A 14,891-nucleotide genomic window follows, 5' to 3' on the forward strand; every position below is an offset into this window, starting at 1 on the left:
TCCAATCGGCTATGATCAGGTGCGACTGATTGGCACAGCCGATTTTAAAGATGAGGTTACTCGTGGTGGACATATTTTTGTAGTGTAAGAATTATTTCTTATAAAAATTCGTTTCTAGAAGGAAGATGTGCAAAAGAAAAAGCGAAAAAAATAGGCGAATATCAAAAGGAAAAAGGAAAAAAAAAACAAAGCTTCATGGCTTGGGGAAAGCGAACTTCGAGCGTCTGGAAAGAGGAGAAGTTACCTTCAGGGTTAGCTCCCAACGACTTAGAAATAGAAGAAGAAACATAAAATTTATTATTTAACGGTCGACGTTGGGAGATTGTCAATGTAGCTTGTAGTCACAAAAGCTGAGTCTTACACCTGATTGATTTTGATTGCTTTCCTTAACTGTAGGCTCTCCTACAGAAAATTGAAAGTTTCCGTGCAGTTAATGGATGGCATCGAGAGGGTCGGAAGCGATAAGGTCTCCTATTTTGTCTACACACGCACACTTTCACGAGGAATCTGCTTCAGAATGTAGCCTGATACAGCAGTCCTGGAGTGTGCAAGTGTCCTTGATCTTGATATTAAATGCGTGCGATTAATCCTATTATCAAAGTTGTTGACAATGGCTCCTCCTCAAAGCAATGCGACTGCTCGATATTGCATTACTGAAATCATTAAAAGAACCAAGAATTGAGAGTACTGTATCAAACTTATATATTATATACACGAAGTGTGATCTCAGAGGAGTCCAGTTCTAGATTCGACTATTCTTCCATTAGGATATTTGTCAATTGCTGCTGTATAGTGGTCGGTAGAGAACTGCCCTTTCCAACATATCCCATATATTCTCAACTGGATTCAGAGCTGTCGAATTAAGCAGCCAGAGTAGCTGCTGAAAACCTAGGGAATGTTCCTCGTACCATTCATATATACGGTTTTTGCAAAGGGTCATCTTCAAAGAATCCATAGCAACCCGGGTAAAAATTAAGCATTGCAGGGTGAAGTTGGTCCAATACTACAGAAAAATATTCATTGGAGGAAAACACGACCTTCTATTAGCGTTAGCAGATCACTGCATACCAGATCGTACCCCATATTATGATTCCACCTCCAACCGCTTGAGTGGTGGACACGAGACAATCTGAAAGCATGGCTAAATCTTTCGATTTTTTAACAGAAAGAAATGATTTTCATGTAGGCACAGGACCACCAACCCTTCTTCAACTCCTACATCATCTTAATTGATGACGCTGTGGACTTTAAAATGGGCTCACAGTTATTTATAACCAGGACTTTCAACTCTTTTATGTGTCCCTTTTTTTTTTTTGTTGCTTTAATGTGTCGTTTTATAGGGTCTTCCCACCCTACAATTGGGCAAAAACATGGGAGGGAGTACATTATAGTTGTAGACATACCGACATGTATGGTACCTTATCACCCGAATGTCAGTTCAACTCCGTTTTGGTACTCTGTAAAAGGCCAGAAATGTATGAAATGTTATATTTGTGCATTGGTAAGTTATAGTCATCTAAGACATCTGTATATTAGTCAGAGGTGTTACCAAACTTTGGCAGGACCTTCCAAATTAGAATGAAAACCTAAACTGAATTTTTAAGTCATTTGCTTCACTCTGGACCTGCAAATTCCTACAAAATTCTCGTTCTTGGAGGACCGACTCTCTGCCTATTTCTTCCTTTTAGAGCTTCTTGTAAACTTTTCGGATGGTTTCTTTTAACACCACTGATTTCCTTCGTTTTCTCAATTGTGGCTCCTGCAAAACGTTCTCCAAAATGACACCGTTCTGAAAATCTGGAAGATCACCTGTCTTCTCCGCCACGGATCTTATAAGAAGTCCAATAAACCATACAGTATTTATCGGCTACCAAGGAGCTTGTGGTCTTAGTATGTTACAACTTAAATTTGCATTTCGTATATTTCATTATCTGTTGACACCAAATACAAAAGGTTTCCAATTTTTAAAGAGTGAGTGTGGTTGTTTGCTGAAGCATTTGCCCTTAAGTTCTGATGGTTATGAACAGTTCTGAATTACTTAGTGGATGTTGCTGTGTCTTATCATAATCGTGACCTTTTAAGGTATGTTGAAAGCTCAATTTATAATGCTTTATTTATTTCTGTAGATTACTATTAGTATTTTTGGTAATTCATTAAAGAATAACCGTAGTTTTGTCTATCTACCGTATTGGCCCTAATTATTCATACCTCCTTGGCAGTTTCATTTTAACGCTCCAAATCATCATCAGCCATTTTCAGTCCACTGCAAGATGAAGGCCTCTCCACCAATTTTCCAGTTGTCATAAAGTGCTGGAAGGGTTTGGGCTTTTCCTCTTTACCAGGAGTAGAGTGGGAGTAGAGTGGTTCTTGAAGAGAACCACTCTACTCCTGGTCTTCTAAAATAGAAAGATATTGGATCCATCAGTGTTTTAGATTGAGTGCGTGATAACACACAGAATGTCGGTTCCTGATGCTATTTAGAAGGGAAAATGACCTAAGGATATTTCATATCCTTAGACCATTTTCCCTTTTAAGAAGTTCTAAACCTCCATTGCCTTAGAAAACGTAATAGGATTTAATTAATTCTAATGTTGCACATTCTTTCTCTTTGCCCTCATGAAAGCGAATATATGAAAATAAGAAAGTTAATCAACGTTTCTCATGAGACCGGTTGAAATTCCCTCATTAAACAATTCCTCTTATTATATTTATTAATTTTCTAAACTTTACTCAATGTTTATTTGATACTCAAGAGTGGAACTCCATTTTAATTACTTTTAACACTTGGGAAGACGTCTTGCGCGGCTTGTAAGATTTAAAAAAAGACAGGAAGAGTAATCTGAGGCTATTTAATAAAAAAACTAATTAACAACTTTGAAAGGAGGATTTCTGCAACTGCCTTTAGGACATGCTGTAAAGTAATAAGGTGGATTTTTCTTCTTCTGTGTATCCTAACAAACGGGAATTGCGTGTTTGAAGTCTTTGTAAGTTCTTCGGTTTCTTCATTTCTATCCAAGAATAAATAAAGATCGAAGCCAAAAGAAAAAAATTGAAGAAGAATATATCTTCATACACTTGTATAACTAAATAGATATTAACTGGTAATTAAATTGGTGAACTGATTAATTAACACGCAGTACCAACTGTTCAATGTCCTCCATGCATTTGGGCCACCAGAGATTTAAGTCTCACAGACAAATTACACTACCATACCAAAATATTAGAGAATCAGCCATTTCAATCAAATATTTTTTCTCTGTACTCTGGGACAACAAAGGTTGTTGACAACATAGAGTGAAAACAAAAACAGAACCGTATTGAACAGCTGCGTATGAACCATGGTAGTATCATGGTTCATACGTATATAAATTTTTCAAAATTTATTCTTTAATGTTTTCAGCAAAACTTTTGAAATAATGGAAAAAAAGTTAGCTTTTTGATTAAAAAAAATTTATATAAAGTACATCAAAAGGAACCTGTAACTTTGTGAACGGATTCTCTGATGTGGTTAACCACTAGCAAAAATTTCACGTTAAGTTTTCGCAAGTTGATCCATTATGATTTATGACGTGATCTGGCGGGTTAAAATACCAACTGGGAGGTAGGGGGAGGGTAAAGAAGGAAGGTTCTTTAGTCCAAAAACATCTTCCTGTTTTTATCGTGAATCTCGGTCAATCAAATGTGGTTAAACTTGTCTGACGAAAGTGCATTCTTCCGAAGGTCGAGAGCCGAATTATGGTTAAAAACAACAACAAATGTGATCCAAATTTGGAGCCACATTGTAGAAAACGGGTCGGTGTTTCAACATCGATCGAATTTCGCAACTTTAATAGAAAAAGAAGACACCAGGACATGATGCTTGTTGAAATACCGATTCAGCAATGAGTATCTCAATCTTTTCCGGGTCTTGAACCGGCATTGAACTTATAACCCATAGCATCAACAACCATTCAACTATCTCTATCGAAGAGATCCAACATGTCATCTGCTTTTTCAAGATGGATATTCCGAAAAACAAATAATAACTCGTACGATATCTGTAAACGAGTAAAGTTGCAGACGGTGCCCATTTAACTGAAGTGTGCGCATTAATTTAGTCCCAATGTATCGAAATAGGGCAAGTTGTCTGGGGTCTCGTGTTGGTTCGCTGTATTTTCTGCTCATACAGATACACTATTCTAATATGTTTTAAAAAGTTCCTGGTTCTTCGAATCTCTGTTATTGTCAGCAGAAAAACAAACTCTAGAGAAAAAATAAGATATATGTTTCTCTTTTTTTTATTTTTAGAATAAACGTATAAATTATGGTTATTATGGTTACCCTACTGAGAGAACAGGGCGTGTATGTGTGTCATTAAAAACAGATCGATAGGATTATAAACTACACGTGTCCTTAATATGAGCCCAAAGGCAATTTATTTATTTATTATAATGATACAGGTTTAAAATTTTAAAGGAAAAGACGCAAAATTCCCAAATTGGGCTTCACTCAAGGATTTTTCATTCCGAAGTCCCCTCGTAGCTTCTTTCATATTACTTAAAGTAATCTCCAACTACATTTGCGTATTAGTTTATTTTTATACCACAACTAACTGGCCATAAAGGGATCTGCTTCTCTATTTAAGACTTAATTAATCCCCCCTAGGGTGTATCAGGAAGAAGTTGTACGTGAAGTATGGAACAGTAACAGTTAAGTTCAATTTTTATAAGACCCTGAGTGGGAGAAACAGAAATACAAAGGGATAATGTACAGTTCTTCTTGGGGTCAATAATTGGAACATATATTCACCTTCATGAGTATATTAACGTGACACTGATCGAGCTGTGGTAACTTGGTCTAAACCAGGTCGCCTTCAAGGAAGAGTTTCATTGGATTTGTGTGGCATTCTTTGCTGTGTTTTTATTTATTTATTGATGCTAATACAACAACCAGGAAAACGAACCGAAATTAACGAAACCAGTTTTGTTTTTATACCAGAGGGTGTGTTTGAGATGGAGTGGGGAAATCAAGGTTAAGACTAATGTCCTGTAGTCTTTCAAAGGTAATTTTTCTGACTAGACATTTCCTGATCAAAAAGTCTGATTACCCATAATGTCTTCATCTAGGAAGTATACAAATATTAGCTTATTTTTCATAAATATTCATTTAAAATTTGTTCTCTTTATCCATTCCGATTCAGACATCTTAATTATTGACCCTCTTAAGTCTTGAAAGGATGTACCGTAATTGAAATTCTCTGGTCTCTTTTCTACCATTTCCTTCTTAAATAATTCTTTTTAATTGACTTTGTTATAACCATAAACGGATAATTAAGACAGTTTACACTACCTTCTGATGAAAATATAATTTCTTTTCTTTTTCTTTTCTTTTATTCCCAAGGAAATGAGTCCTCATTCATCTCAAGTAGCAGAAACACTAGGAATAACAGAAGAAAAGAATGACTTTAAGCACTCGGTAGTATGGAGAAACGTTGCAATTTTTATTTTCCTTCACTCCAGTGCTTTATATGGATTATATTTATCTTTCACTGCAGCCATGTTCAACACAGTTCTATTTGGTAAGTTTGATTTTATAATTTAAATGTATTTACTAGTTTTCCCCAACGAGACCCAAAAAATAATACAAATAGTCTTTTAAGACTAAATATGAGAATAAAGGTGATCAGGATCATCACTTCAGCGAGCCTGATAACCTTGAAATGACCTTTAAGTGACCTTTAAGTGATTGAGTGATCAGGATCACTGAAGTGGTCCTGATCACTCAATTATTTTTAAATTACAGCATCACTTTAGTGAAATTATTTTTAATTTAAGGATTATTTCAGTGAATAATATAAATACCGCATTTTTATTTCTGTTTCATATTTCGTGTGTTTTACATGATTTTTTTAGTATGAATGACAAATTCTGACTTTATGATGTCTTATTTTATTGGCTCAACGTTATTGAGCACTTCTGAACTGAATAGTATTTCGACCGAATGGAATGATTGCAATCATTTGAACTGTCATGGCTTAGAGACAATAAGACTGACCTCTTTAGATTCACAGTATGAATTTCATCCATTTATAAGTGACATTTTAAACGGTGTGAGACATGCCTCACTGACGAGCATCCTGTCCGTGGCATCTCTTGAAGATTTGGGTCAACGTTCAGCACCATACTTTGGATTCATAAAGTTACAGATCACTTCATGCAATAATAAATCATTTTCAGAGAGGCTCCCCACATGTTAATGGATACTTACATAATGTCCAACCAAGTAAATGACTTCAGTATATAATACTCCAGCTTTAGATTTTTGAAAAAAGCAATGTTCTCTTGTTCTTCTGAATGAATTTTCCTACAAAATGGTTTAAGGTGATCCTGGTCACCTAATTATTTTTAAATTACAGGATCACTTCAGTTAAATTATTTTTAATTTAGAGGATCACTTTAGTGAAATTATTTTTAAATTACAGGATCACTTTAGTGAAATTATTTTTAAATTACAGGATTCCTGAAGTGATCCTGATCACCTAATTATTTTTAAATTACAGGATCACTTCAGTTAAATTATTTTTAATTTACAGGATCACTTTAGCGAAATTATTTTTAAATTACAGGATAAAAAACAAGACACGGAAAAAACTGAGTAACTATTATAAGCCACAATAAGTATTCTGACTTTCCTGATTGATTGAAAAGAATTTTACCCTGAAAATTGTACGGGTGTCTGGCATTCACCTGTCTTTCAATATGAACGCGGATATTGTGAAGGCCTCCAATACGTGCAAATTACATTAATTACTTAATTTAATCAGGATTTCGGCGTTACCTAATTTAGGTGTGCGTGCTAAATGCCGAGAGTGTACTACCTCTCACATCCTGCTCGTTTCTGGGGATTATCAATATCCCCTTCGGCTGTTTCTAACCTACGTTGAACTCAAGTATTTAAATCACTTGTACCGTAAGTTGTTGGGTTAGGGTTTTCTAAACAACGAAACCAATCTTCGAAAAATTACAGAAAGCTTGTTCTGTGTCAGTACTCCTAAATGTATTCCTTATGGTAAAGAATCTTTATCGAAATGAGGAGGTTTCCTATAAATACACGAGCCAAGAAATGTTTCTTGTTTAAGAATGGCCAAGTTCGAAAACTTTATACTTTTGTTTTCAAGTGTGCACTTTAACCGGGGATTATAAGCATTGAACTCGGTCAGAAAGCTGTCTATGGTAGATCTGTTGATTACTATGAGAATATTGTTTGTCTAAGCGTATAGAGAGCTCAGAAATCTGTTTAAAACTTTTTAAAATATTTGTAAAATAATTAACTAAAGAAGCCATTTTGGCTTCCATATCCTGGAAGCCAAAATGGTCTCATAATCTAATAGAACTTCACGTAATTTCGGAAACCATTCCCCATATTGTTAATCCTATAGGTTGACTTGGAAATAGCCACAAACTTAAACAATGTTGAAATTCAACTCAAATTTTTGCGTACTGGAAGCCCTCGTTATAGCTGACCAAACTGCCAGGGTGACCGAGTGGTTAAGGTGCCAGACTCTGCCAAGCCAGAGTTCAAAACCTTGCCAGAGTCACAACTGTCTTTAAATAAACATATGCGCTTTTTATTTAGAGTAATACAATACTAAGGCAACTCGTGGCAAAATGCCTCCAGTGTGAGATCGATGCACTAAATAGCAACAGCAATGCCCAAATGTCATACTGTGGTCAAAAGTTTTGATTGCTTCAAGATATGTACTTGAATATTTCATTTAAAAAACTCTCTTCGATTTTTCCCAAGGCTCCCTCCTACATATGGTTTCTGGGATTGGAGTCAGTGCGGGAGCTCACAGATTGTGGTCTCACAGATCGTACAAAGCAAGATGGCCTCTTCGACTTCTTTTGGCTGTGCTTAATGTTATTGCTGTTCAGGTAAGATATTTGACACCTCCTAATTAGTTAATAATAGTATTAGTCACATGACCAGGTCGAGTATGATGAGCTTCCTTCCTTGTATTTCGCTTCGTATCAAACTTTAATCAGTTTAATGTAAAAATTCACCACAACCTGCAAAAACGTTTACTTGCATTTATTCAAAATGGATGCCATTTTCCGTACTACTTAAATTCCATAACATGGAATTTAATGTTATGGAACCTCAACAGGGACGTATAATTAAGGAAATTCTCGTCTCAGATGACATATGACATGTATCATCTTTAGAAAAAGCCAGTGGGAGCCACATGCCATTGGCAAATGAGTAGAAACACATCGGTGGATATTCTTCGGTGCCCTGAGACGTTATTCGTCTCATTAATAACCGCCACATGTCAGCGTATGAAAGGATCAAATGTCTTAAACCAGGTTTTTGTTGACAGGGAAGAAGTGATCGGGAATGTCCTTCATTAGTCTATTCAACCACCACCCGTCAGGCAATGTCAAAAACGTCCATTAAACTCTTAGTTCGTGGCAGCTTGGTGGAAACACTTTCCTCTATAAACGGCAGAAGAAATTCAGGTTAATGTCGAGGTTGTTTGAAGAGTGAGGAATGGAGGGAGTGGGAAGTTTACTTGCAGGAAAAAACGGAATGTTTTTGTGGGCCGGAGGGCAGAACGCTCTGAAGCTACTGTCTATGTTTTTTAATAATAATATTGACCTGCCCTTTACAGTTTTTTTTTTGTTTGTTTCAAAATTGCTTTAAATGTTCTTTTCAGTTAGTGTCCCAGTACTTTGGTAACATGGTGTATAAGCGGAGTATCAGGTTATATTTTAAAAATTCTGATCCCAAATAATTCTATTAAATCATCTAAACTTTGCAATTAGTAACTTTTATTATAACTACGGCTAATCTGTTTTCCTTTACGATATATTGACCCTTCATAACCGAAGTTGCCTTGGTTTGTTTAAGTTTCTTTTAAGGGTGTTCGTTCACACAGTGGGTAAAGCTTCTTTAGGTCACAGTAGCCTTGGGTTTCAGCAGCCTAGCTGAGACCGCTTGTGTAATTTTAGAAGAGTGCAGAAAGTTTGTGACACTGGCGTGCTGTAAATGTGGAGTTCATGGAGAAGTCCTCAAGTGGATGCCTTATGACTGAAAGACTAGATTGGACTTAAGGCTTGGGGCTGAGATCCTTCATTTGCAGTGTTCCTAGAAATCGAGTTCAAAGGCAATCCCGACCAATAGTCTTGACAACACAGACGAGCTTTCTGTTGTGAATGATGGCTGGAAGAATCTTGATGTTAAAAGTCGAAGTCATGTTCGTTATCCTTAGTGGGGAAGAAGCCGAAACTTCCATATGGCCCACTTCAACAGCCATATTTAAACCTGCGCTTACACTATCATACTCTACGGTGTCGATGTCTGGACATCAGGTGCTGCGACACATCTTAGATGGATTTCGCATCTTAGATAGACAACATAAGAATGTGGATGTTGTTTTTCATCAGAAGTTTGGCCTTGCACACGTGTCAATTTGGTTGCTTTAGCAATCACATGTAGGTGATCGATATTCGAAAGACAGGAGAACTCCTGACATCTCGAATCCTCCCAACATAGGTTGTAATGTTGTCGCGGATTGCTTTTGAATAAAGCAATCCAACAAGAATAAGAAAGTCAACCTGACAGGATTGATGTGGAGACCCGCCATCCTGATAGGTAGACCTCACGATTCTCAGGAGCCTGGATATCTACATAATTATCTAAATGTGACTTCAGATCCGTTCTCAAAGGCCTGGCTGTTATACAATTATTTGGGTAATTAATGTTTTCAGATGAGATTTCTCAAAGCGCTTTAATACTCTGAGTGCAGATGAAATTGAAATCACTTGACTATGGTGGCCAAGTGGTTAAACGTGAGGGTTCAGAGAAGGGTGGCCAGATTATTGATGAGATGAGTGCAAAGACTTGGAAGGTGTGGACTACAGAGTTTGACAATCAGATATCTAAGGGGAGATCTGATTGAGGTGTATAAAGTACTAAAGGGGTTGACGAAATGAATAAGGAAGGTCTGCTTTCCCCTCATAAGTGTGACAAGAACCAGAGACTCGCAAATATAAGATCCCAGCAAATAACAGAAGATGGGAAGTGGGTTGTCGAACACTGAAATAAGTTGCCTCCAAACGTTGCGAAGGAAATAAGTCTGGCTAAGTTCAAAGTGGAATTGGATGATTACCTTGTTGGAATGAGAATAATGAACATATTCTGTTTTATTATTTATTTTATTATATATATTTTTGGCTGATGCTGAAAAAGTCGTCTTCCTTGGATTATTTGGCTTCAGCAATCAAGATGTGGCGTCCGAGTACGATAAATATTTCTGATAATTTTAGAATACGATATGGAGTACACTTCGTACTCCAAAAGAATGCAAATAGTATTTGAAAAGCAAAATTTATTTATACTTATAGTAGTAAACTGAAATCAACTGATAATAAAGCTTGATTACATTTTCCTTGCAGTATTATTCTTAAATCTCGCCTCTCTGTTTTCCCCTTATTATTTGGGTACACCATAGTGTGACATTTGAAGGATCCCCAAAAGCCAATACTGAATACTAAGGATTTCAAAATATAATTTTGATTACAAAATATAAATGTTTAAAGAAAGTTTGCTTCATTTCCATCAAAGATGAAATTTCCTGTTTATACGGACTGTGAGGTTATAAGGTGACCTCACGGATTAGCAGGCTATAAGGTGACCTCACGGACAAGCGGGCTACAAGGTGACCTCACGGACTGCCAGGCTAAAAGGTGACCTCAGTGAGCGGAGGTGACGCAAAAACGAGGATGCAGTTTCCAAAACTACTAAAGCGGTTCCACAATTCAGGTCAGGAGCGAGAAGATCCGCTGATGAGTCGCCCCCAGCAGTTCCACTCTCCCTCTGAGTATAAGGGGGACCTTGACCCCAATGGCAGTCAATTTGTCTTGATGTATAGACCTGTCTGGGAATTGCTGCCTTCTCACTGTTATCAAAATACTCTACATTAAACTATTTTTTTTTTTTTTTATTATTGATTTGTTATTGGAAATTTTTTGTCTATTGGACTGCTGGCTAAATATTTGTCTTACGTTTTTCAAAAACGTATAAGATGCACTACATTATATGAATATATAACAAAACATCGTAATGTTTTTCACGATTTAGTAATCTAAGTAATCTTTCGACACAAGAAAATTAACTTTTCTATCTTTTCCCTTACAGGACGATATCTTCACATGGTGCAGAGATCATCGAGTTCACCACAAATTTTCAGAGACAGATGCAGATCCCCACAACCCAGCACGAGGATTTTTCTTTGCCCACATCGGATGGCTGCTTGTAAGGAAACATCCAGATGTTTTAAAGAAAGGAAAGTCTGTCGACTTAAATGATCTCCTGGCAGACCCAATAGTCAGATACCAACGAAAGTAAGTTTTTTATTTTAAAAGTATTTTTTGAAAATACTTAAAGTATTTTTTTCAAAAAAAGTTAATTTTATTTAAATTTTTCGAAAATATTATAAATTTATTTTATACATCTTTTATTTCTCAAAATAATTTATTATATATTTGATATTAAAATATGTTTAGCAGCATTTATAAAGCGTGATCGTGTTTAAAACCATAAAATACAATTTGCTAAAGAAACCAGATTTCTCTTGTCGCCATTTTGTTTTCTAAGCGTGTACTACTACTGCCACCTAGTGATTCTATTTGAATATGGCGCATAAATATTTATTACATAATTATTTCTTGATTTTAATTATATTTATAAGGAAGTGGTGAATAAAAGAATTTTTTGTATTTATTTATTATAAATTTATTTTATACATCTTTTCATTTCTCAAAATAATTTATTATATATTTGATATTAAAATATGTTTAGAAGCATTTATAAAGCGCGATCGTGTTTAAATCCATAAAATACAATTTGCTAAAGAAACCAGATTTCTCTTGTCGCCATTTTGTTTTCTAAGCGTGTACTACTAGTGCCACCTGGTGATTCTATTGGAATATGACGCATAAATATTTATTACATAATTATTTCTTGATTTTAATTATATTTATAAGGAAATGGTGAATAAAATAACAGAAATGTGCACCCAGAGGGTTAGATCAGGTAGATCTTCCTGATCTGCTCCTCTGCGTGCACATTTCTATCGGAATAGAGATAACCACTTTTTTTCCTTTTTTTTTTGTCATTATTTTCAGGTCTAGCAACAAGCAGTTCGAACATAAAATAGATAAAATTAGATAAACTAGCTACCGTGACAGTTAAATTGTATAACGTCGAATGAACAACTTGGTCAGAACTCTTCACACATCTGTATACTGTTAACTGCACAATTATCAGCATAAACTAAACACTGCATGTACATGTCGTCTTTCATGTCGTGTTTGCACAATTTATTATGCCTTCGTAGATAAACTTGACCAGGTTGTTGCACTGCAATACTTAACGTGACCTAATTAGCCCCATCTCTGCTCAGAGTTATTCTTTAGAACGAGGAAACTCGATGAGTATAATTCACACCACGCAACAGGCAGAGGGCGATGATGTCATACTATAAGATTTCTTGAGGAGTTCTCGAAAGCGTAGTACAGCGACCTTAAAAAAATTGCACATACACTTGGTGAACTCATAACAGCTTAAAAATGCACATTTAGAAGTTTTGTGGATACTGTTGTACTTTTTCCATCTATGGGTATACTTTGGTAACGAAGTATTTGTTTTCATGGCTAATTTTTTTCCCTTGTTTGTTACCAGATGATCAGAAGATTGGTACCAATTATTAGCCGGGCATGTTATCAATTATGTCATATGCGTCTCATTAGTTGGTTCAAGATATTAGAAAGTAGGAGAGGCAACTACACCCCAAACTTGCGCATAGTGACATGTATATATATAAGCCTGAATATATCTGTACTCCAGTATTGTTCACTTTCTCTCGTTGTACAATAAAGAGTATTTAAGATGTTCTTGGGAACCCTCGATCCCCCGTGGGTAGTCTATCTCATCTAACTCGTCAGCTCTTTCTTCAACGGATATAACAGAGGTGGGAACAAAGATGGACAGAAGTTGTGTTCAATGTCTTTGGCAAGCGACTAGAATGGTAATGAGATTTTCAGTCGAGGGATATCGGAAAGGACTGAATCAAAGGTAGGAAGTCTCTAATAAGGACTATCAGAGAGTACAAGTACCGACTTTTAAAGGAGGAAATCATAGAGCTAGTAATTATGAGTGAAGATACGCGTTGGTTGAGGAACACAATAATTGGGATTCTGTAGGTTTTGTTTTTGTTAGGAATTAGTGTATTATTATATCTGTAAATTGAGTGCATCCTATTGTCGATTTGGCTGTTTTGCTGAATCAAAAAAACCTGAATTTCCTGAGGGGAAAAACAACAACCCTAGCCAGAGTCCAGTTAGAAGTAAGAAAGAATTTTTCAGCTCCAGGAAAGAGATAAGTTTTTGAAAACTTTTGCCGTTTTATTGACCTAATTGTCATATTCTATACGTAGCTTTATAGTTGTAGTCACGCTCCTTAGTTTATTTTGAATTTAGCTAGAGATTTTAAAAATCGTGGAAAGGTAAAACAAATTGGTCCGCGTGTACTTCACAGGCATTTTAGTATAGTATTGTAAATTAAACTCGCTCTATATTTTAAGAATATTTATTGTTTGTCTATTTATTTACATCATTTGTCAATAATACCAAGCTGACATTTATTATTATTGTTTTTTTCAGGCTTTACGTGCCTTCTGTGATTCTGTGTAGCTTCGTATTGCCCACCATTATTCCAGCATGGGGCTGGAAAGAAACGTATTGGAACGCATTCTTCGTATCCGGAATGTTTCGTTACTGCCTCACGTTGAACTCCACGTGGAGTATAAACAGTGCAGCTCACAGATGGGGTTACAGACCCTACGATAGATTTATCAACCCCACAGACAATTTGATCGTACAATTCGTCACAGTTGGAGAAGGATTCCATAATTATCACCACACGTTTCCCTACGATTATCGGTCGAGTGAATTTGGAATGAAGTTCAGTTTGGCAACTGCATTCATTAAATTAATGGAAATCGTCGGGTTGGCTTATGACTTAAAGGTGCCTTCAAAGGAAGTCATAAAAATGAGGAAGGAAAGAACAGGAGATGGTTCTTGGTAAAGAAAAAAAAAATAGTTACGTAGTTCATAAATAATAGTCATTAACAAATTGTGTAGTTGGTGTGGATAATATGTAGATGTTTCGTGAGAGCCATCCACCAGGAACACATTACCAGTTGTAAGATTATTAGATTAGCAATGATCAGCTGAAGTTTGTGATTCTTTGTGAACTTTTTTAATTTTCCAAAGCACGGAAACACACAAAAGGTATTGAGATCTCCTCCTCTACCTTCTGTATAGCTCAAATTTGTTCTTTGCTCCGTTTCTTGAAGACTGAAAAGGAGTTCCTCAGTCATGTTTGAAATACCTCAATATTTTGTTAGAGTTCCTGTAATGTGTAAGCAATGATGCGAAAACATTCAGCTGAATGAAGATAAATCCAGGGATCTTGGTAGCTACAAATTCTTAAAAATATATCGTCCAAGCAGTCCTATGGTTCCGGTAGGGCAACCCTTGTTCTGAGCAAGCTTTCTAAGTAATTTTAGAAGTTACCTTAACAAAAGTTGACGAATTTTACCCAGGTAAATCAGAAAATGTCCATTTGCAAGCATTTGGACATCCTTTGTAATATTCAATAAGAAAACGTTTGTACCTAATAATAATCTCTCATGTGTTAGAATGATATGACAAATACATGATACTATATGCGATGTCTTGTCCACATTCCTCGCATTTTTATAGATTTATTTTTACACCATGCTTAATTATTAAAAAAAACAGTACAAGAGTTTATAATCTTATAAATCAAATCAAGCAAGAAGTTAT

General features: G+C 35.9%; 1 protein-coding gene across 1 annotated transcript in view; it reads left to right on the forward strand.

The window, feature by feature from the left end:
* The window catches only part of LOC150083581 (acyl-CoA desaturase-like), a 50,773-nt gene extending 36,646 nt beyond the window's left edge, over positions 1–14,127 (forward strand). The window contains exons 4-7 of the mRNA XM_090378530.1: positions 5,380–5,557; positions 7,783–7,913; positions 11,179–11,384; positions 13,704–14,127. Of these exons, the coding sequence (XP_090234656.1) occupies positions 5,380–5,557; positions 7,783–7,913; positions 11,179–11,384; positions 13,704–14,127 (939 nt within the window). The remainder of the gene's footprint in view (positions 1–5,379; positions 5,558–7,782; positions 7,914–11,178; positions 11,385–13,703) is intronic.
* Positions 14,128–14,891: the final 764 nt, after the last annotated feature.

The sequence above is a fragment of the Mastigoproctus giganteus genome, chromosome 7 (genome assembly GCF_048544385.1).
Source record: "Mastigoproctus giganteus isolate SK-2022 chromosome 7, ASM4854438v1, whole genome shotgun sequence".
In the NCBI taxonomy this organism is placed as follows: domain Eukaryota; kingdom Metazoa; phylum Arthropoda; class Arachnida; order Uropygi; family Thelyphonidae; genus Mastigoproctus; species Mastigoproctus giganteus.